Raw genomic sequence first — 21,722 nt, 5'->3', positions numbered from 1 at the left:
GTTCCCCAGTACACAAAACTACAAGACCACAGGTATCGAACTAAACGCCAAGGATAGACACGGACAGACAGACATGAGAAAGGGCATAAGACGGTAAAAGAAAATATGGGTAATGCGATTATAACGCGATCAAGCCCATGATGGCGACGATGATGGCGAAGACGGATCCTCCCATGCGTCCGAGGCCGGGCTGGATGAAGGATCCAGCACCAGTGCTACCAGTTGTACCTTGGACGAACTGGCCTTCAGCGGTGGCGCCGCTGCCAGACGAACCTGTCTCTTGCGCAGGCGAATTTGGTTGTACGGCAGCTGATGTCTCGGCGACTTCTCGTCCAGCGCCACCTCCAGGGTTACCGCCAGGTACCATGGCAACATCGGTGGCCTTGGAATCGTCGTCTTTGTCCTTGGCCTCTCCTGGGTTCTCGCCGGTGCCCATGAGTGAACCCAGAACGACTAAATCGTCTGTGATGGCGACGGTGTTGTTAGTACCGGCTTCATCCGTGTACTTGTAGGTCTTCTTTCCCTTGATCTGCGCACCCTCCGGTGGGTCGTAGCACTCGACGGTGACTTCGGAGAAGCGGGCGGCGTAGTATCCGTTGGTCATGTAGGGCGAGTTCCAGTCGATCTCTCCTCCTGCCCACTCAATGGTACCCTTTTCGTTCGAAGGCAGACCGGCAGGCCAGAGAGAAAGCATGATGCGCGCGGGTGTCTGGGGGTAGTCGAAGCGGCCGGATGTCTTGTTCCATGTGTCGGAGCGCTCGAGTCTGCGTTGTTCTTTGCCGTTGATGGACCATACCAGGGTGTCTTCCTTCCAGTCAACGCAGTATTCGTGCATGGCCTCGACCGTGTTCGCGTCCGGTACAGTAAGGTTCTCGCCGTTGGTGTCTGGAATCGCGTTAGTCAGGCGCGGGTGGCTTAGCCCGAATGTCGGATTACTTACACACTGTGACACCCTGCGAGTAGAAGTTGGACTGCACGTGGCTTGTGTCCACGCCAACCCACTCAAAGTCGATCTCGTCCTTAACATCCGACATAAGAATGAAGGCAGTGACGACACCCTTGCCCTGCGCTGTGGAAAGCTTGGAGCAGATCTTGCCGTACCAGACGTAGTAGGTAGATGCCAGTAGTGTCCCGACTGTCCCTTGCGCCATAGTCAAGAGCGTTGACTTCTCCTTGGTCTTGGGGTCTGTGTATATCGTGGGCATGCCCTGCGACTGCCAGTTGATCTTGGAGGCATCGCCGAGGTACTTGTCGATGGTCTGCACATCGTCGAGGTTGTCTAGTGTGTATTTTCCGGATTTGCATACGGGACCGGGAACGCACGAGTCGAAGCTGTGTGACATGAGGGGATCGCAGCCACCGAGGCAGAAAGCGCCGACACCGCAGTCGCCATATACTGCGATTTTGTTAGCATCAGCCCCGATGCGATGGAATTTTGCGACACGTACGAGAGCAGCATGGCGTGTCCTGAGGGCAGTGGCTATCCTTTGTGCATTTTGCTCCGGCAAGCGCTGTGCCTACCAGTACTGTCGCCGTAAAGGCGGCGGACAGCAGACTTCGTACCATGATGTCGGACCGTTTGCGGGATCGTCGATGTCGTGTAAGCACCTTATCGTCGGCAAGTGGAGTAGCGCAGCGATCAAGATGATGGTATCACGACCTCTCTTGTAGTTATCGTGGGCAGGTACGCTCGATGGTTGGATGAAACTGCAGGTGTAGGGGCCCGGGCGGTTGTGCGGCGAGCAAGGGAAGGGCGCACGCGTGAAATTCGTGGTTTGTGTTCCCCTGAGATGGTACGGCGAAGAAGTTTCGGAAAGCGAATGTCTTTAGGAAACGAAAGTTGATTAAGCTGCCGGGTTAGTAAAGCGAAGGTGGTCCCGAAGGATAAGAAAGGGCACTGAGGAGTGAATCGAGGCAGGAGCGGCGACACTCTCTTTGAAGAAGGGGTGGCCCGCCGCGCAGATACGGGGCACCATCCGCCTACGATCACGCTAGGCCGTAAATCACGGAAGGGCTAGCCGTTTGTGTCGCATGTTAAATGCATCCGCGGCAGCGTCGCACTGCAAACATTGTTTCCGGCGTCCTCGTGAGCACTTCCATCGCGCTTCAACTCTTGAAACAGTTGTGAAGCCCACGCCCCGAAAAGAAAAGTTGACAGCTAACATCGTCCCTGCATGGCCTGCCCTGACGATCCTGGTGTTGCGCTCCGCTATCGCCACCCTGCATCTATCGATAACCGCTAGTGTCTATTCTTGGACCTCCGTGCAGGACCCTTCGCGCCCCACGTGCTTGCTTGCCCCATTGATTCCCTGGACAATTGTCGTCATACTGCACTCACGAGTTTGCTTCACAAATCGAAATGTTGTCGTACATTGCGCTGTCGCCGGTATCGTGGAACGCTGCTGATGTTTGCGGGGTTGTGGACCCGTTGACGCAGGTCCGGGGCAGGCGGCTGAAAACGAGCACGTACACGTCGCCTGACCATCGCTATTTGCATCATGATTAGGTTACATCCACCAGCCGACAAAGAGCCGCTCAGACCACCGCGAGGCCAACCAGCAGACGGCCACTACACATCACAGCTTCGTGGCGACCCTCGAAAGCTTCACGACAGACAATGTACTAAGAACATCGCGCATACTAGTAGTATTGAACATTCTGCGTTCTGACATGGTGTGATCAAACTAGCACCATCTGTCCACGTCAACACTTCCAAGCCTTGGTACCCAATGATCGCCAGAGATGAGCGGCAGATTTGTCACAAGTCCTCCAATCGACCCCTCCATCCCAAACAAGTAGGCTACTAACGCAGCTCGGGTGTCGTCGCGGAAGCCGGAGAAGAGTGAACTTCAAAGTCTAACAAGACACATGCTTTCAGTATCTCCAGCTTTTACCACAACACTAGAGCGCAGTCAAGCGCTTTAGCCCTCTTTGAGCTGTGCGCACAATTGCTTGTGGCCCTTCTTCCAGTCTTTCCTCTGGCACTCCTTAGAGCAGTACTGAGCATATTTGCATCCCGCACACTCAAGTAGAGCCGAACCGTTGTGACAACTCCCCACGCCGCACTCAAAGCATGTATCTTTCTTTAGGCTCAAGTCAGACAGACGAGGCTCGAGTTGGCCTACAGGTGCTTGTTCTCGTAGGTTGGTAGTTTGAGGGGGAGGCGATGGAGTAGCCACGGGCGCTGCGACAGGAGGAACGATGGCGTGAATAGGCGATGCGAAGATGACTGGAATTGCAACGCGAACAGCGAACTTGCACAAGTCCTTGGGCCGCTTGATGTGTTTGAGATAGTCTGCTGGGAAGGCACCGATGCCGCAGGTGCACATGTAGCGTTTGCCAGAGCCAGTCGAGATTGGGATGTGTTTTGCGATCTTGTACTCGCATGTTGGCTTGTGCTTCCAAAAACGACAACGCTCGGCGAACCCTGGTAGTATATGCTTCCAGAAAGTGGCTTCGTCTTCTTCGATTTGAAGACACACCATCTTGTCTCCGCGTTTATCCATGACCTTGGCAACGGGCATCATGTCCTTGCCTTGATGGCATGGAATGAAGGCAGCGTCGGCGAAGTATGTTTGGTTTGAGACATCCATGCGGACTGAATCGACGTAGAGCCGGCCGAAATCTGAAAGTTGGAAGATCGCCACCTGCTCGTAGTCTTCTGCTCCGACAAGGTTGGTGTAGATACTTTTCAATGTCTCTTTCACACCGAGACGTCCAGGCATGGGTAAGTGGTCATGTCTCAGAAACACGTTGTAATCTCGGAACTCCTCTGCCGACATCGTGAAATTAGCGGAGGCAAGTTCGTCGACCCATGCGGCACTTGAGGGTTTTGGACCGATGTGAAGCTTAGGCAGAACATCGGGCTGAACGTAATGTAGTTGTTCGAGAGAGACCCCATACCTGTGGTGTGTTAGTGGGTGCCAATAATTCCCTTGGCCCACTTACTGCTCATTAAGATGGACGGGCATCATGTTATCTGGGCTTCGAAAGATTGCTGCTCCATTCTGCACGGCAGCCGTATACTCTATCCATAGCGATTTGCGGGCGATCTTGACCTTACCGCTGTCTCTGTCCAATGGGAAAGGTAATGTCAAATCTTTGCGGTAACGATCGCCAATATTGAGAGTCAACGAGAACGTCGTTGGCGTACTGAACGTCACAGCTTTTCCGCTCTGCAAAGAACGTTTGACCCCTCCAGAATGAATGACGTAGCGAACGCGGAGCGACTTGACGCTATTTGTACCAGTTGCGATGATGGGGTGAATGGTAGCGATGACGTCGCTTGCTGAGCTCATGTTAGTGACAGGAAGAATCTTTTCGGCAGGTGACTTGCCTTCATTCGACTCGGAGGTAACAATCTGGTTCACAGAGCCACGTTTCTGCAAATTGGGCGAATGTGGTGAAACAAAGACATCGTGTTGGCCGACTGCAGATCGATACACGGCCAGGCCCGGTCCAAATGCGGTCATAAACTTTTCGATAGATCCGAAAGTGGCCTTGGGTTCGAAAGTGATGTAACTTTCATCATTTGTGTGTTCGATGAGGCTGCGCGTTGACACCGTAGCGGATACGATTAGCGGTGAGTCGCCCTGCCAGCCTTTCTCGTCTTCCAGGAACGTCAGTCGATAATTGTTTGTAAATGCTGCACCGGAAGACTTGATTGTTCCGAATCCCATCTGAATATCAGGGTAGACCGAGCGTGCTGAACCGCTCGAGGAGTCCAGTGAAAGTTGGCCTAGGGTAGTACCAACGCTGTTGACGATATCACCAAGTATCCTTACCCTCTCGTGCGGAATTGAGAGTGTAATATTCAAGATTGGAGGGATGCCCTCCCAGTCGTAAAGAAGATGGCCTAGTTCGGACTTTCGTGGCTGCCACCAGTCAAAATGGTCTTCGACCTTGCATACTGAGAGTACGTCAAGATGAACGAGTAGAGACTGGAGTTTGTAGGGACATGTGTTCAAAGGTCCTCCGTACATGAAGCCTTGTTTGAAGAAGGCCTGTATGAAAGAAGCCCAGTCGACAACCTTGGACGCCTTGATGTACTGCAGCAGTGACACGAAGCTCGCTGGACTATACAAGCCAAAGGTACTACCGCGCGTACCCAGGCAGCCCAAATAGCGCTCGTCTAGCAATATGTATCGATATATGGATATGAGAACTCTAGCTAGCTCATCTGGATCGTAGCGGACTTTGGAAGTATCAAAGGGTTTCCACAGTATGATAGGCCGAGAGAGACTTCCAACGTTGCTAAAATGGGACCATTTGCCGTGAGAGTTGGCAAGGTTCAAATGCCAAACAGGCGTCGCATTCGTCCAATACTGAACAGGCTTCAGTCCCAGTAGAAGAGCTACAGTTGGAAGATCTCCACAGAGCAGAGTTGTGGCCGAGGTCGAGTCGGAGCTCTCCGGCACGATCAGGATCTCTGTTCGAAGAATGGACGATACGTTTTGCCGGACGAGTGACGCAGTGGCAGTGAGAACGTTCAAACAGCCCAAATGATCCAACAAATTGGAAGTGTCGATGACGTTGAAGGTTCTAGGCGCAGAGCCACCTTTGGCGTATGCAGCGGCATCAATAACTAGTGGTGCATATGTCCACATATCACGATACCAGTCAGCGGTAGATGACTCGCCGTGTACGACTTGTTCCTGAAGGGTTCGACAAAATGCCAACGCGTCGCAGTTGATATAGCGGATAGTCACACGAGTGGACATTTTCTTGAAGGCGGAGGACCATGCAGAGAGCTGAGAGATAGCTGTTTGCATGGCCTTTGAGAGTTTTCCGTCCATGGGTCCGCTCGACGTAAGTAATGGCGAATCTGCGGATAACTGCGCATGCATGGGAGCCAAATGGAAGCCGGTGAGCGGATTGGTCCCGTAATGAAGCATGAGGTCGCCACGACGGCAGATGAACATTGGATTGGCAATCGAGAGCCCGTCGATGATCTTCTTGTCCTCTAAACACGTACCACTCTGCCAGTATGTTCGGAACTGCTTGATTGAGTCCTCGAAGCCTTCAGTTAGAAGTGGAGCTGACGCGCGACCACCGTCTCCCGCATATCCATTGCTAGACACCTTCTGCTCGTGATACTTCTTGGCAGTATTCCATTGAGCTTTGAGCAAGGTTTGAGTCTCATCGTATGTATTGCTGTGGGCTGGCTCAGCCGCGTAGAGATCCCAAAGCTTTAGCACGTTTCCGAGCGTTGTGCTGTCGCAGAACTGGATGGTAGCTCCGTAAGGGCCTTCGTTCCAGCTCTCTAATGACTGTGCAAGGGCTGAGAGCTTTCTTGACTGCGACCGTAGCAGGCTGGCTGACTCGCCATCAATGAAGACGTGATAGTACATGTTCCATAGCTGTCGTACGCGGGTACCTTTCTTGTCGTCAAGAATGAACGTCAGTGCAAGTGCGTTGCGCGCGATGATCTCCGCCTCGAGGTCGCAGCACGTAAAGTCGAGTCTACGACCATCTTGTCTTGGTCAGTTCATGGGTCCCAAACTGCGGCCGGACAATACGACTTACTGAGCCCAGCTCCACTATAGCTAGTGAAGAGAATGTTTCGAATGTCTCCACAACCAAGCAGTAGCAAGTCGGCGTCCTGATCGGGTGGGAGAGCTTGCGTCAAGCACACAGCTGGAGTGTTGCCCACTGGGTAGAAGAAGGGCCCCCGTACAACCGGGGTTGGTCTCATCGCCATCTTGCGGGTTGGCTGTGGGTGTAGCAGAAAGGAAATTTCAAAATACAGACAGGTCTGTGTTGTAGAGATTCGTTTGCTGAAAGCCGCGTCTGGCTGCAGCTAGCCGGATTGGGACGAGCACTTTCTGTGTTCCCTTCACCAGACGAGACTTGTCGTGACCAACTTAGTCGATTAGACGCGGCAGCGCCCCGTCACGTTACACGACGTTAACACACCCTCACCGCCGGCGTCTATACACGAGGCAGTCTAAGTATGCGTAAAGCCCGACCATACCATGCTCTTCTGCTGTGCATGTATGCGAGCAAATTTTGCGTCGGGATTGCGATTTCTCCTTCTGAAGAATGGAAATATTGACAAATCGAAGAGACGGGAAACACTCGAAGACATGTAGGGAAACAGCAGAGAGACCTGGAAGCTCCAAACCCATGTAAACAACTGCGTTACTAGAGGATGTCGTGCGTACATATCTCGTCTTTATGCAATCTGTACGGGTGAGCGCACAATGGTGTTTCTATCAATCCATGGATGTGATAGAGTCGCGTTGACGTCATGCCCGGGTCCGCACGCATCTGCATCGTTGAAACCCATTCTTACGGCCCAGCTGCATGGTGGTCCACAGCGTACAGGACAAATGCCGTGATGATGTCGCGCGATCTCTGGGAATTGTGCGTGATGTTGGCAGAAAGTAAGTGTGAAGTTTGACGCGTCCCATGGCGAGACTGGAAGGCGCGTCCGCCGTCTAGCGCTCCACGCACGTGGGGGCCTCTCTCACAGGCTGTCATTGGCCGATCGCGGGCAGCACTTCTCACGCAACATCATTTGGACATTGCAGCGATGATACCCACCGCATGCTAATGGAAGGCATGCGAAAGAAGAGAAAATTCGCGTGCAACTATATTCAGAGATTACATCGAGAGCAGATGATGTCCTGTTCCAATCGTACCTCGGTACTTTCTCCGCGATCGTACACTCTCGTCCTCCCATAGCCATCAACTCCATCACACATCCATCGCTGTACACATTCTACAGCTCTTCGCATTACCCTTATTACTCAGCTAGCTTCCCGAATACATGTCCTTCCTCCTCCACGGCAGCACAGGACACACAGGCATGGGCTGGGTCGATCTCGTCCCCCGGGCGGGTAAACTCTACATCGGCGGCCTCTACGCCCTATACCAAGGCGACTTGATAGACAAAGCAGGTATAACGCACGTTCTATCAGTGATAGATTATGACCCGTTACTACAGGAGAAATTTAGGCATTTGAAACAGGTAACGTGGAATGATTGTCAAAACTCAGCTCATATATATTAGTGTGCTAACCGATGTGTTTAGTATGTACTGTATTTGTCCCAAGGGTGGTACATCAGTTTACTAATGTAATCTTCATCTCCAGTTTCCACATCCGCTCAGAAGACCACCCAAACACCAACCTGCTTCAAGACTTTGCCCCGGCCGTCCAGTACATCGACTCAGCCTTGAACACCGAAAACGGCGGCGTATTCATCCACTGCGCAATGGGAAAATCGCGCTCCGCAACACTCGTCTGCGCATACTTGATCTGGAAAAACAACATCACCCCTGCCGCAGCGTTGGACCAGCTATGTGAGGGACGACCGGTGTGCGACCCGAATCCGGGTTTCAAAGAGCAGTTGGAGGTGTGGAGAAAGATGTGTGGGGTTAGTGGCGAGGAAGAGAAGAGGAATGTGTACGAGGCGTGGGAGAAGGATAGATTTACAGGGGAAGTTTGGGAATGGGAAGCTCGCTTGGATAAAACTCGAGAGCAGCAGTCACAGGGAAAAGTGGCGAAGTCAAAGTTGTAGGATGATAAGAATAATAGTTATCATGACGTCTAAGTAAGGTGTGGCAGGGAAGAACAATACGTAGCAATGCCACCTCTTCTACCCGAAGCAAGGGGACGGCCCTTTCCCAGACCTGCATACTGCATCTAGGCATTCCAAGGCTTCGATTGGCCTTTCTTGGGCTTGTAGCACTGCAGCCACTCGCTTAGCGCCTTCCTGAACAACGTCCGACTAACGGGTCCATCGGGTACGGTAGAACCCGTCGTCCTGAAGTCGTAGCAATGCTGTGCGTCCTTGAGGACCAAACCGAACAGCTCGTTCCTGCTCGTCTTCTTGCCACACTTGGGTACGTCCTGGATGACTTGGACGCCCTTGGGCGCGAAGGGCTCAGCAGAAGCGGGGGAGAGAGTGCGCCAGGGATCGAATTCACCGTTGGACCAGTACGTGTTGGAAGGACGGATATCCCAGCCTCCGAAGATCTTGTTGGTGCGGGCGGTGTTTGGCCACTCAGGGAAGAGCGACTTGGGAGCGTTGGGGAATTGGCGGTGGCAGATGTCCTTTTGGTGTTCAAGCGAGTTGTACTTGGAGACGAGTTGCTGGGATCCAAGGTTGGCGGATTGGAAGTATCCTGATGGGTAAATTAGTATTATGCAAGGAGGGAAGTTGGAGATATAATGACTTACCCCACTGTGTGCAGTATTGCCACGTCCAGGCAATAGAAGCGGGATCTGTGAACCTCTGGTTCAGGTCACAGTTACCAGTCACGTTCAACTTGCCCGAGCACTCGGTTTCCAAGTAAGCGTTCGTGTTGTTGACAAAGACAGGGTAGCTCGCCCATCGATCAACCGTCCATTTCGCGCCCTTGCTCTTGGACCAGCCCTCCGCGGGAGCTGTAGTGTTTGTCTTGGGGTCCTTCTCGAGGTAGTCGCAGAACTGACGGAGACCCAGAGATCCACCTTCCATACCGTAAGACTGCCATAGGTAGAAGGGAGTCGTAAGAGCATCGGCAAAGGTGGGGTTAGAGTTGTTGGCAGCTCCAAGACCAAGGAACTGCTCCTTAAGCTTGGCGGTTGCGCGTGAGTCTGTGTCCATGATGTTGTCCATGTAGTTAACAGCAGCGTGGACATCCTCGGAGCAGTTTCCGAAGCCCTTGGCATGCATACCGCGCCAGATAGGTGAGAAGTAGAAGCTTTGGTCAACGGAAGCTTCGACGGGAGCTGAAGAGGCCCAAGACGCGTGGATGGTTTCGGGGTACATGTTGCGCATGAAAGCGGCCCTCATACCGGGGTACGAGCCACCAACGAAAACCCAAGGAGTCTTGTCGGGTGTGAGCGTAGCATTGACACCCTTCCTGCTGAACTGCCTAGCAAAGGCGTCTACATCTTTAAGCGACTGCTCCGTGTTCAGGAACTCGAATGCCTCGGCTGGCGTGTTGAGGTCGATGGGGGTGGGTGTTGAGTTTCCGTAAAACCGATGCTCCCAAACGATTCCGATACCGTTATAATCATCGACCAGCTGCTTGAAAAAGCTGGTTTCGTTCAGCAGCCTGGTCAGCGCACCCGGCTCTGCATCTGCCTCGCCCGTGTCGTAGAGGAAAACGGGACCGCCAGGCTTGTACGCATCCATGTTGACCCAGTACCTGTTGAAGAATGTGCCATGGTACGAAGAGTCCTGGCCTTTCTTGTAGGCGAAGTGGTCCAGTGGCAGCTCGACATATTCCGGAGTGATGTTTCTGAGCGGCGCGGCAGCCAACACAGCCGGGCTGTTTGACGTAGTCGCGATCTTGAGGGATTTGAAAGCCGTGGCATCGAAAGCGCTGTTGTCGGCATCGTCGGAGAAAGTGACCATGGCCGAGCCATCTGGATTCATGCCCATATCGGCAAGCAGATTAAGCTTGCGCTGAATGGCCGCATTCAAGGCGTTGGTGCCCTGCAACAGGACAAGGGCCACTGCCGCGACGGAGACCGAGGACCGCATGTTGAGAATGAACGAAGTAACGATGCGTGGATAGGATCTGTTGTACCCGGATTACCTCCGCAAGAGATCTGCGAGAGGAAGGTATTGGCGTCGGGAGAAGAGCGAAGATGTTCTTCTGCGCAGCTTCGGTACCAAGGTTGCCAGACACACAGCCCAATCGACGGCACAGACCACGACAGCGACTCAAGGACGAAAGAACGGCGTAGAGATCCATCTTCGCCATCCTCAGGCCGCCCATATATACATAGCTAACTTCGACGCTATACCGTTTTGCCGCCCATCCTGCGGCCCTTGGTAAGGGCCACAGGATCATCGGCTGCAAGGCTTACCGAGTCATTAAACTCAACGCCTATTAAACCGCTGATGGCACCGAAAAAAGCTTAGGAGATCTGTCGTGCTTGTCTGCACCGCCAGCTCCAAAGCAGAAGGAGGTTTACGTAGTGACCAAGCGCGGTGGATCGAAGTACAGAAGCTTATCGGGCTTGGTGCTCGAATGGAAGGTCAATTGGTGGGGTCGTGCCAAGTAGTCAAGTCGGCTTCCTACTTTAGCCTAGGTGGCACGGGTTAGTGCTGCTGCTAGATTGATGCGCGCACTCTCCAGGGTCCGCACTGTAGCACCGAGGCGACGGGTGGCGGGCAATTTACCTGGGTGAGGTCTGGACGGAGAGTAGATCTTGTGGCGATGATTACGGCCGACCCGTGGATGTTCGCAGGAAGAGAAGGCATGGTTTGTGGAAGTATCGTTATCAGACAGGCTGCAACAGAGAAGGGCCTACTTCGATATTATCATTATCTTCATTGTTTCGACTGCAATGGTCCTTTGTTTGCAACTCGGCAAATATCCCGTATCCCTTCAACAACAACAACACATCTACCCCTTGCTGACCAACATCAGCCGGTCGTCGTGTCGTGTCCAGCCGTTCGTCATCCGAAGAACGGAATCTGGCCTCCAACCGAAGTATTATACATAAGAAAAGATCTTGCAATTAAAATTACCAAACACATGCAGCTCGCAGAGAGCCGCTTCATATCCGTACATTAACCCCACAAAGTGTTCCAGATGCCGGGTATCGAAGGTTGCCACTACGCCGAACCGTAAAGATCAAATACCCATGTAGATTAGCCGAAGGTACACAGCCTTCTATGTGCCATGTGTCGTATTTCCCAGCTCAATGTTGAGCCATGTGGCTGCCACCAGTCGCGGCATTCGGGAATGCGATATCTGGCCAATGGCTGGGAGCGTGTCCCTGGACTCCGGATGTTTGGACAAGCCCTTGGCCGTCGCTCCCGGTTCCCTGGGATCCACCGTCTCGACCCAGGGTCATGAGAGTGGTTGCTGTATTTATATATTCACCGGGCTGGCTATGTGGCTGCATGTATGCTCGTGTCCATTGACTCCAGTCTTGAGGAGCATAGGTATTAGCCGCGTACGCGGGCTGGTGGCCGTTGTTAGCAATTTGCGCATTACTGTAGGCGTACGCATCAGTTGAGGGTTGCGACATGCTACCCGAGCCTGCTCCTGCCAGTGCTGCTGCATGATTCGCATGCATGCTTGTCTCATCGCCGTTGCTGTATGCGTGTTGTTCGTACGTTCTATTCGTATGCTGAGGGAGAGCCACCGGGGTGCCAAGACTGTATGGATGCGTAGTGTTTCCCGGAAGACCACTGTACGGGCCTACCGACTGTGAGGTGAGGGTAGGGTCCGTGGGTGAACTGGATGAGGTTGTGTACTGATCGCGGTACCCGCTGTTGTCATACGTGGGGGCGGTATTTGTCGATCGGGGTGGAGCATGCATCGCTACGCGAGCGAGAGACTCGGTCGCAGTTCGCTTGACAATGTTATCGTTGATGTTACTAAGCGACTGGTCGACGATCCTTGCGACGGCAGTTTTGAGTTTGTTGCCGGATCCCAGAAACTGGTCGCATTCGCCGAGCACATTGACCCAGGCTGCCATGTCGCCTTTGAGCTTTGTCATATCCACAGGCGAAAGTTGCTCTTGCCGCATAGACGAGATGAAGAGAGTGGTGAAGGCAGCGGCAATGTAAACGACCGTGTTAATCCAGGGAATATCCAGACTCTTTTTGTTCATCATCGCCGTACAGTTGTGCAGCATCTTCTGCGATGCAGTCAGGCACTTGTCCAGGTTAGAATTAACGATGGCCGTGTCAGTGGACCTGCAAACAGCTGGATGGTGTAGAAGCAGGTTGAACGCCTGATACCAGTACTCGAGATACAAGGCGAATATGTGGTCATCTTCAGACGCATGCGACGGGTCGCGCAACTCGTAAGGGAGGTCGTCTTTCCACTGTTGTATGCCGGCTTCGAGGCGTTTCAAGCCCTCCAGGTATGTTTTCGGCGAATGTCGAACAGCATAGATGATCTTGTAAAGTTCCGTTTCCCAGACAATGTATTTAGCCATTTGTATGCCAACTTGGAACGAGCATTGATGGAAGATGTCCAGCTTGCCTTCCTCGCCAGGCAGACAATCGTTCATTGGCTCCGGGAATTCGACATCGATGTCACTTATGCTGATAGGTATCGGCCGTCCAAGCTTTCCGCTAAGGTTGACCAGCAGCGCGTGCAGCGTCCAGTAGACTCGTTTCCTCATCTCGATGTCCAGCTTGCCGAGTTCTCCGGTGCCATCTACCCAAACTTTGACAGATCTATGCAGACCCAGTTGAACAGCGAACAAGTAGACAGTCGAGGTCATGATCCACGCCGCGCCGGGCTTGGGGAAGGTCCGGAGATGGTGGCATATCATGGCCATGGCTTGAACGTCTTCCCAGCCGTGGTCTCCACGGATGAGCTCCTTGTAGAAACTCAGCGCATACATGTAGTGGGCATGCGAATCGTCCAGCATCGTGCTGCCGCTGTGTTGGCTGTTCCGGGTCGCGATCTGGTAGGTAATGGTCGCGAGCATCAAATGGACCGTCACAATCTGGGGTGCAGTAGGAACGAAGCTGGAGTCGTTGCCGAATCTCCAAATCTGTGGGCATTAGCGGGGCGCACTGTGATAGTTGGTGGCTGGCCTACCAAATCCATGAAGACGGGCTTGTGGACAAGCATCGTGTAGGGGTTCAGAGAACGCAGATACCAAATGGCGTACTCTTGCAGCTCCGGGTATGGCGGTAGTTGGGGCTCGTCGACATGGCGACTGCCGATTGCAATGTCGATCAGTGTCGTGTAGGACATGGGCGAGCTCTCGTACTCTTCCTCGCCTGCCATGAAGTCGGTAATGTTGATTTCAGTGCCGAAGATTGACAGCGAGGTGCCTTTGATATGGCTCAAGAGTGAGTCTCCCGCCGCAACACCGAGATAGTTGTCGCCGATGGAGCCGTGCTTGAACTGTGGCAGCGTCTCGATCTTGCCCGGAGTGCCGGCTGGCACGTAGCCGGGCAGAGGTGAGGTGCTGGTGCGTCGCGGGCCGTCGTTCCATGCCTGGCTGTCGCTGGGGGCGGACGACCACGGGTGGCTGGGCGGCTGGAGGGCATTGTAGGCGGGCGGCGCGCGGGGCTCGATGTTGTGCTCCTTCAGCTGGGCCTGGAGGTCAGCGATTTGGGCGCGCAGGTACGAGTTCTCCGACTCCATGGCCTCGGCATGGCCGCGGACAGTGGCGCGGCCAGTGATGCGGTCGGTGGTGCGGCAGGGCGTCCTGTTCTGCTCGCATGGCGTGCAGCCCTCGGGGCGGCCATCGCAGCGTATCTTGCGCACCTGCCGTGGTGGTTAGTGGTGTCATGGTGTGTAGGAAGGCGCGTCCATGCAATGACGTCGCTGGCGCAGTGGTTGCCAATGTTGTGAGACGACGACTGTCCACATCAATTGACATGCACCAAGACTCCTTCATCACATGCGACTGACTGCATCACGTACCTTGCATCGATCGCACGCCTGACCCGTCCGCTTGGAGTCGGCGAGCTTCTTCTTGACAGAGCCGGAGAAGTCATTGTTGGAGGGCGGGCGGTGTTGTGGGCTCAGCGGGTCGGCATGCTCGATCCGCTGGATCTTGTTGACGAGATTGGGGTCATCGTCCGGGGGTCGCTTGGTGGCCATACTTTTCGTAATGCACGTCGAAACAGGCACGAGACGGGAAATGCCGATGGAGAAGACCGATGCAAGTAAACCCAGCAAAGGTGGTGCGCCTCGGGTGGCTTGCGACTATCACCTGTCAAACGAAAGACACATGACTTCTAGCGAGGCTTGCGGCTGCGCGGGAATTGAGCGTCGCTGCACGATGCGCGACCTCTGTGCAGTCTCGTCGGCCGGGTTGCGAGAGAGTGGAAGAGGAAGTGAGGGCTGGCTGCGCTGGGAGTCAAAGGGTGCGAGTGAAAGCGCGTTTCTCGGCGATGCGTCCAAGGGAACAGGCCCATTCTCCGCAAGCCCTCCAGCTATCGAGTCCAGTCCGCCCTTTATTGGCCACATGGCGCTCAGAAACCTGGACCTCTAGACGGCTGTGACGGTGCCTGCCCTGACATATTCGGCGAATTTAGTTTGTTCTCTGGCGATCGACACGATGATCCGTCCTGATTCGCCGTGCCACCTTCATTCTCTGGGACTAAACGTAGCTTGGCCGTCCCCGCTCCTGCCCAAAGCGGCCGTCGAGCTTTAGACTCACCCACGATCTGATATCCTTGGAGATTGCCAATGCAAATCGACAACTGGCGAACCGCCTAGCAGCGTCCATCTCCATGATCACCAAAGACCATCATCAACGACAAAGACGCCACTAGAGTTTCCATCACACGACGAAACACGCACGACGACATCACATCGCCAACAAGGTTCCGCCCCCGCGACGTGGTGCATTTCAACACCCAAACTTACGCCAACACCAATCCCATCTAACATGGCGTCCGTGCGAACCTTCACTATCCCGCACTACGAGGCCTTCCCTGTCCACGTGGCCTTATTCAAGGATGTCAAAAACGCCTCCTTCCTAAGGCGCCAGCTACTCGAGGCCAATCCAGAGTTCGACTATGCCTTCTTGGATGCATCCATGGTAGGTCGTGGTTCACTACCTGTTCATTGCTTTTCGCGCCTCCAGCAACCCCCGCCTGTCAGGGTCCGCTGAGTCACCTGGATGAAAACAACACCCCACAAGTCAATAAAGTTTCGTGATAAGAGATTGCGAGGCGTGGATATTTTCCCCGTGGCATCTTTGCACCGTGGTTAATCTCATCACACCGCATGCGTAAATCAGTCTGGCATCTGATGAGGCTGGATAACCCTAAGCACTAACGTGTCCCAACGACAAAAGCCATGCCGCATTTCAGCCCTACCCTGTTGTCACGGCTCATTTGAATCGCCATCTACGATGGATCGACATTCACCCTCGGTACTAACAGATCACCCCAGATACTCTCACCACACCACCTGCTCTCGGCCACATTCCTCGCCTTACACGCCCACCTGACCAGCCGTGCCAAAACCCGCACTCCACATTCCGAACTAGTATTCCGCCTCTCGCCCAACAATAACATTGGCGAATCATATAAGAAATTTGGTATCGCGGATAATACGACCGCACTGATCGCTGTCAAGCTACCCTTGTCTCCGTCAACATCGTCAACGGGTGAGCAGAGTTCTTACGAACAAGATGAGACCATCACGAATGAATCTGTGAGTAAGCATCTGGGCAATGCGGTAGAGGGGACGAGTGTTGAGATGGGTGAGAATGGTGAGGAACTGGGTGAATGGTGTGATGTTGACAAAGTGAAGAAGGTGTATAAGCTGGGTGGAGGAGATAATGGGAAGAAGGGAAAGAAGGGTGGTGGCCTTGACGGGGATGCGGATGCAGAGAGGAGGACCGCGGAGAAGAAAGATATCGAAAGTGTTGTTCTGGGTGTTATCGCGCTGAAAGGGTCATGAGCTAGGGTAGGGTTCCTTGCAATGAACCACTAGGGGTGATCAGATGTTGAGAAGCCTCGACGCGTCGGGCTGACATGCGAGCCTGACCCGAGGGAAGAGAGAAGAATATTCGAAATACCAGGCAAACGGGTCGGATGCATGCATTCAACTCAAAATAAACTTCTCCACCATACTATGCTACAGGTTTAGCGACCATATAGATACACTCTATAATTTACGAGAAAGTCGCCCAAGCTTATAACTCCCTGTACTCGGGCTTGAGGAAGTCGGCCATGTTCTTGGGCCTGGGGTATGGGTTCTCGGCGTGGTGGTGGTCATGGCCGTGGGCGTCGTCGGCCGGGCCTACGTACTTCATCTCGTATACGGATCCGCACTCCATGCAGCGGGACTTGGGCTCCTCGCGGGTAAGGGTAATCCAGAGGACGTTGTGCGAATCGGCGGGGAAACCGGTGCAACCAACGTACTGCTCGTTACCAGCCGAGTTGACGGTGATGGGGTCCTCCATCGTACCTGCATTTCATCAGCATCACATCACGCCACTAGTAGCCCCAAATTCGCGCAAGCTCTTTTTTTCCTGATCTTTCTGGGGGCGGCATCACGTACCGAGACGGCTGGCGTCCAATGGCCTCATGTCGAAGATATCGATACCCTGCATCTTTCCGAGAATTTCGAGACGTTCAAGACCGGTCGCCTGCTCGGCATCGGTAGGAACGGTACCGGGCTGCGCACCAGGGGGCAGAAGGTCCTCCTCGGTCTTGATTTCTACAGAAGTGACCTCGTCAGCAATTGATGGTTTTGGCCTATCGTAGCCGCGGCAATGCGGATGACGAAGTGCGGGCGCAACATACGGTCGAGCTTCTTGAAGCCTGCGAGGACGCTGGGGGAGTTGGCCGAGTGACCTGTCTCCTTCTGCGCAATGTTGCTCTCCTTGGCCTCCTTGCTCTCGGTGGACTCCCCTGCTATGGTGTCAATGGCACATCGTACGATAGCTCCTCGCGAAACATACAGCGGGCAAAGGTGGTGGTGAAGGTGCGGCGGGTCGCAATGGCGCGGGGGGCCACACGCCTTGCTGCGGCGATAGCAGAGCGCTGGACGAACATGGCGGGACGATTGGGGTGGAGTGGAGAGGGTGGGCGTGGTTATCGAGCTGGTGATGTTCGTCAGTCGTGAATTGACGAGCCGACGGCAGACGTCTTGGCGTTGTGATTAGGTAAGGCAAGCCACAGAACTCTGGTGACGCTGCTGGCAAGCCTCTGCCTCGTGGTCTGCGATCGTTGATTCATCAACGGCTCGTTTCTACGGCTTGCGCCATGCACTTGCAGCATCATGACCTACGCTGCCTTGATCTTAGACATTGGTGATACTTTTTAAGACGGTTCTACGCACGACTGCTCTACCTTACAGCCTTCGATACTCTGCTCTCAACCTTGGAACCACTCTAGACATCTTCGCACTAACACACTAATTTGATAATTTTGGTTACTTACCCAGGATGTCTTTCAAGCCAGCGCTCGTCATCGTCGACGTACAGGAAGACTTCTGCCCGCCAGTAAGCACCCACCATTCGCATGGCTGCCTCCAAATTAACAAGCTTAGAACGGAGCCCTCGCAGTAACAGGTGGACGCGACATCGTCCCGACCATCAACGAGTTCCTCACATATCCCTTTGCTCTCAAAGTCGCGACGAAAGACTTCCATCCCCAAGACCACGTCTCCTTCGCCTCGAACCACGCTCCGCCGAACAACAAGCCTTTCGAATCCACCTTCACTATCAAGAACCCGAACAACCCAGACGAGACGCAGGAGACCCGGCTATGGCCAGATCATTGTGTGCAGGGCACGAAAGGCTCTGAGCTGCTGCCAGAGCTGGACGTCAGCAAGGTGGATCACATAGTCGAGAAGGGCCAGGACAAGCGCGTGGAGATGTACTCTGCGTTCGCGGATCCGTTCAAGCGCCCCTCTGTGGCCAAGAGCGATCTTGCAGAGACACTGCGCAAGGCTCAAATCACTGATGTCTTTGTTGTCGGTCTCGCAGGCGACTACTGTGTCAAATACACTGCGATCGATGCTCAAAAGGAGGGCTTCAAAACATGGGTAGTTGGCGATGCGACAAGGGCAGTCGATCCGTCAGCAATGGAAGAGGTCCACAAGGAGTACGAGAGGGTCGGAGTGACGGTTATAGCCAAGGACGATGCACAGGTCCAGAGGGTCAAGGAGCAAGTCCAGCGGACTCAGGACCAGGGCGCGAAGGATGCAAGCAAGGCCGGCGAGAGTGTGCTGGACTAGACGACAGTCATGAATGTCTGATAGTAATCGAATTTAAGCTGTCTGGTCGGATCTTTGGCGATGTGCACCCCTTGATAGCGACGTCATCGCCATGAATCCTTCTCGCGCCCGGTTCTCCCGGAATGCGACGCGTAGCACTGGGAACAATCATCAAGCGACATCCGGGCCGGCCCCCACTGTATGTGGTGGCACTGTTCCTGGAATCGCAGGTCCTGGGTATTCGGAAGAATAGTCGTGCTCCGAGCCGTGCCGCATGCGCGTGTCGCGTACTGTACTTGGTATGTATGGCGGCGCTTTGGCATGTGCCGACTGCGGGGCATGGGGCAGCAGGCTTGCAGAACACAGCCTGGCGATCGCTATATTAGTGCCAGTCAGCTGGATGCTCAAAAGACTGCATGCTGTGTCGCCTGGCGCCCTGGACCCCTCACTGCACGCCCTTCCACGGTCGAGCGTTGTTGATGTTTACAGTTTGCTGCTAAACAGGTCCAACGCGCGGGGTCGCTAGTTTTTGTGAAGCCCCCATCGTCATTGCTGCGACTAAGCTCACCCTCGCCGGCACCCGAAGCACCAAGACATCCTCTGCCGGTACTTCGCTGCCTGCTTCTGCCCGCCTCACCTCCACCACTTTTCCCTTTCTCTCCCTCTGCGGCCTGTATTCACCATGCCGCACCTACCTATAGTCTCCAAACACCGGCGGTCGTCGCTCACCAGTGCGTCATATCCCGAATTCCGGCCGTACCGAAGCTGATGCAAGTTTGAATGTTTAGGTAGCCGCGGGTCTTCCATAGACGAGACACGACGACACGAGGGCGGCGACGAGACGACCAAGGAGGACGAGACCGTCATGGATTCCGAGCAGGGCAGCATGCTCTCCCACATCATATCCCAACTGCGGCCTGGCGCCGACTTGAGCCGCGTCACGCTTCCCACCTTCATCCTCGAACCGCGATCGATGCTGGAACGCATAACAAAGTGTGTAGCGCATCTAGGCTTGGCGACGGGTGCATAGGCTGACTATCAGGCAGCTTCATGGCACATCCGGAGACACTTCTCCCTATAACCAAGGTGGAAGACCCTGTACAGCGATTCGTAGCAGTGACCAAGTTCTACCTGAGTGGTTGGCACATCAAGCCCCCGTATGCATATCCGCCGTCTTCTTGCGCCCACAAGCAACAACTGATGTGACTTAGGGGAGTCAAGAAGCCGCTCAACCCCATCCTGGGTGAAATCTTCACAGGCTACTGGGACTACCCGGACGGCACCAAGGGCTACTACATCTCCGAACAGACGTCGCACCACCCGCCCAAGTCGAGCTACTTCTTCATGGCCCCCGAGCACAACATCCGCATAGACGGCACCCTCAAGCCTCGCAGCAAGTTCCTCGGCAACTCCGCGGCGAGTATGATGGAGGGCATCGCAGTTCTGCGGCTACTAAATACCGGCGAGCGATTGTAAGTCTAGCGCATGAACACCACAGCTTGAGGCTCACGACAGGTAGTTTCGTCACTCAACCCAACATGTACGCGCGCGGTATCCTCTTCGGGACGATGAAGTACGAGCTTGGCGACCACGCATACATTCGCTGCCCCGAGACCGGTCTCACTGCCGATCTCGAATTCAAGACCAAGGGTTACTTCAGTGGATCCTACAACGCTATCGGTGGCTACATCAAAGACTCCAGCGGCAAGAACCTCTACGAGCTCTCGGGCCAGTGGAACGAGGAGATGTACATCAAGGATCTGACAGTAAGGTTCTCACTCTTGCAGGGTCAGAACATGTACTGACCATTTGTAGACTGGCAAAAAGGAGCTCCTGTTCGATGCAGCACATACCAAACATACCCCACCGTCGGCTCGGCCTCTCGAGGAACAAAACGACCGAGAATCGCAAAAGCTCTGGCACGATGTGACCGAGGCTGTGAAGCGGAGAGATCAGGACGTCGCAACCGATGCCAAGGCTAAGATTGAAGACATGCAAAGACAGGAAGCTGCGAAAAGAAACAGCGAAGGCGTGGACTGGCACCCACAGCTCTTCAGACGCGTAAAGGGCGGCAGTGGCGGCAGCGAAGAGGGCGAAGAAGACCTCGACTGGATCATCAATGCTAAGATGTCAGTACCCTGCAAACTCTCCGTATGCGTTTCGTGCTAACAGGATGTAGTGATGGCAAGACGCCTGACGAGGTCGTCAAGCAGATCCTGCAGATCTACGCGATCCTCCCGGGTCAGAAGCCAGACAAACAATTCAACATCCCATCGCGAGCGAGTGAAGCGCATCTACCACAGGCACAAGGAGCTGTACAACCAGCGGAACAAGTACCCGTTGGACAGTCAGCACAGTCTACGGAAACGTTGCAGCCAGTACCGTCCGAGCCTACAAGCGTGCAGTCGCAACCAGTGACACAACACGAACAGCAGAGCGTAGGTCTTCCCAGCAACTTCGACGGAACATCGACTCATGCCCCGCCCTTCAAAAACAGCAGCATCCCCAGCAATCCTAGCAACCCACCTATGCCACCTCTCGAAAAGCCCTATTCGCAACCTAGTGCGATCTCACCCGAGAACCGTGAGGCCTTCGCCAAGGAACTGCCTCCCAGCAAACTCCTTAATTCCAACCCCGAACCAGAGCCACGAAAGGACGATCTCCTGCGGAGGACCGATAGTGAGACTCAGGAGGACGATGAGTTCCATGATGCACAATCGTGAGTTCTTTTTCCGAGCTCTCGTTGGCTCCGCTATCGATACCTACCACCATAATTTGGTATCTTTCTTTTTGTTGTCATGGGTCAAGGCTCACGATCCTATCTATAGAGTTCTCGAATTGAAAGAATCCAAGAAACGCTGCGGCGGCGGATGCTTTTCAACCTGCATCCCATCATAGAATTACCCCATTGCGGCCTTCGTTTTATCCCGTGTCTCTAGCCTGGTAATGGGTTGTGGTCAGATGGTTTGTGGCATCAAATGCATTTCTGGAAAGTACTAATCCATGTTGGCTTGCGCAATAAACTAGTTTGTGAATGACGCAACTTGGGCGGTGTTGCCTTGGGATGCCTAGATCATGTCCGGGGATGGCAAGGCTGCAGCCACGTTTTTGG

At 54.1% G+C, this 21,722-nt stretch overlaps 8 protein-coding genes across 8 annotated transcripts; 3 read left to right on the top strand and 5 right to left on the bottom strand.

Annotated features, from left to right (window-relative positions):
- Positions 1 to 118: 118 nt before the first annotated feature.
- On the bottom strand, positions 119 to 1,343 carry J4E83_009265 (uncharacterized protein; the record flags this gene model as incomplete). Its single annotated transcript, XM_049336154.1, has 2 exons — positions 119 to 885; positions 941 to 1,343. The coding sequence occupies 2 exons, from the start codon at positions 1,341 to 1,343 to the stop codon at positions 119 to 121; spliced, it is 1,170 nt and encodes a 389-aa protein (XP_049184718.1).
- Positions 1,344 to 2,921: 1,578 nt separating this feature from the next.
- J4E83_009264 (uncharacterized protein) lies at positions 2,922 to 6,700 on the bottom strand (the record flags this gene model as incomplete). The annotated part of the gene is made up of 3 exons (XM_049336153.1): positions 2,922 to 3,903; positions 3,949 to 6,472; positions 6,526 to 6,700. 3 exons carry the CDS (start codon positions 6,698 to 6,700, stop codon positions 2,922 to 2,924), a joined length of 3,681 nt encoding a protein of 1,226 aa, XP_049184717.1.
- Positions 6,701 to 8,648: 1,948 nt separating this feature from the next.
- Positions 8,649 to 10,816, bottom strand: J4E83_009263 (uncharacterized protein; the record flags this gene model as incomplete). The annotated part of the gene is made up of 3 exons (XM_049336152.1): positions 8,649 to 9,130; positions 9,186 to 10,516; positions 10,809 to 10,816. 3 exons carry the CDS (start codon positions 10,814 to 10,816, stop codon positions 8,649 to 8,651), a joined length of 1,821 nt encoding a protein of 606 aa, XP_049184716.1.
- An 832-nt stretch (positions 10,817 to 11,648) lies between these two features.
- J4E83_009262 (uncharacterized protein) lies at positions 11,649 to 14,530 on the bottom strand (the record flags this gene model as incomplete). Its single annotated transcript, XM_049336151.1, has 3 exons — positions 11,649 to 13,466; positions 13,514 to 14,191; positions 14,351 to 14,530. 3 exons carry the CDS (start codon positions 14,528 to 14,530, stop codon positions 11,649 to 11,651), a joined length of 2,676 nt encoding a protein of 891 aa, XP_049184715.1.
- A 793-nt stretch (positions 14,531 to 15,323) lies between these two features.
- J4E83_009261 (uncharacterized protein) lies at positions 15,324 to 16,345 on the top strand (the record flags this gene model as incomplete). Its single annotated transcript, XM_049336150.1, has 2 exons — positions 15,324 to 15,476; positions 15,833 to 16,345. The coding sequence occupies 2 exons, from the start codon at positions 15,324 to 15,326 to the stop codon at positions 16,343 to 16,345; spliced, it is 666 nt and encodes a 221-aa protein (XP_049184714.1).
- A 235-nt stretch (positions 16,346 to 16,580) lies between these two features.
- On the bottom strand, positions 16,581 to 17,445 carry J4E83_009260 (uncharacterized protein; the record flags this gene model as incomplete). The annotated part of the gene is made up of 4 exons (XM_049336149.1): positions 16,581 to 16,855; positions 16,949 to 17,107; positions 17,194 to 17,301; positions 17,352 to 17,445. The coding sequence occupies 4 exons, from the start codon at positions 17,443 to 17,445 to the stop codon at positions 16,581 to 16,583; spliced, it is 636 nt and encodes a 211-aa protein (XP_049184713.1).
- Positions 17,446 to 17,837: 392 nt separating this feature from the next.
- Positions 17,838 to 18,631, top strand: J4E83_009259 (uncharacterized protein; the record flags this gene model as incomplete). The annotated part of the gene is made up of 2 exons (XM_049336148.1): positions 17,838 to 17,894; positions 17,942 to 18,631. The coding sequence occupies 2 exons, from the start codon at positions 17,838 to 17,840 to the stop codon at positions 18,629 to 18,631; spliced, it is 747 nt and encodes a 248-aa protein (XP_049184712.1).
- Positions 18,632 to 19,292: 661 nt separating this feature from the next.
- On the top strand, positions 19,293 to 21,333 carry J4E83_009258 (uncharacterized protein; the record flags this gene model as incomplete). The annotated part of the gene is made up of 7 exons (XM_049336147.1): positions 19,293 to 19,341; positions 19,399 to 19,603; positions 19,657 to 19,767; positions 19,822 to 20,082; positions 20,130 to 20,376; positions 20,426 to 20,739; positions 20,790 to 21,333. 7 exons carry the CDS (start codon positions 19,293 to 19,295, stop codon positions 21,331 to 21,333), a joined length of 1,731 nt encoding a protein of 576 aa, XP_049184711.1.
- Between the last annotated feature and the right edge of the window lie 389 nt (positions 21,334 to 21,722).

Source organism: Alternaria metachromatica, assembly GCF_023757995.1.
Source record: "Alternaria metachromatica strain BMP 0045 chromosome Unknown scaffold_31, whole genome shotgun sequence".
In the NCBI taxonomy this organism is placed as follows: Eukaryota; Fungi; Ascomycota; class Dothideomycetes; order Pleosporales; family Pleosporaceae; genus Alternaria; species Alternaria metachromatica.
Note: the sequence above shows the minus strand (reverse complement) of the source record. Positions and strands in the feature narration are given on the sequence as shown.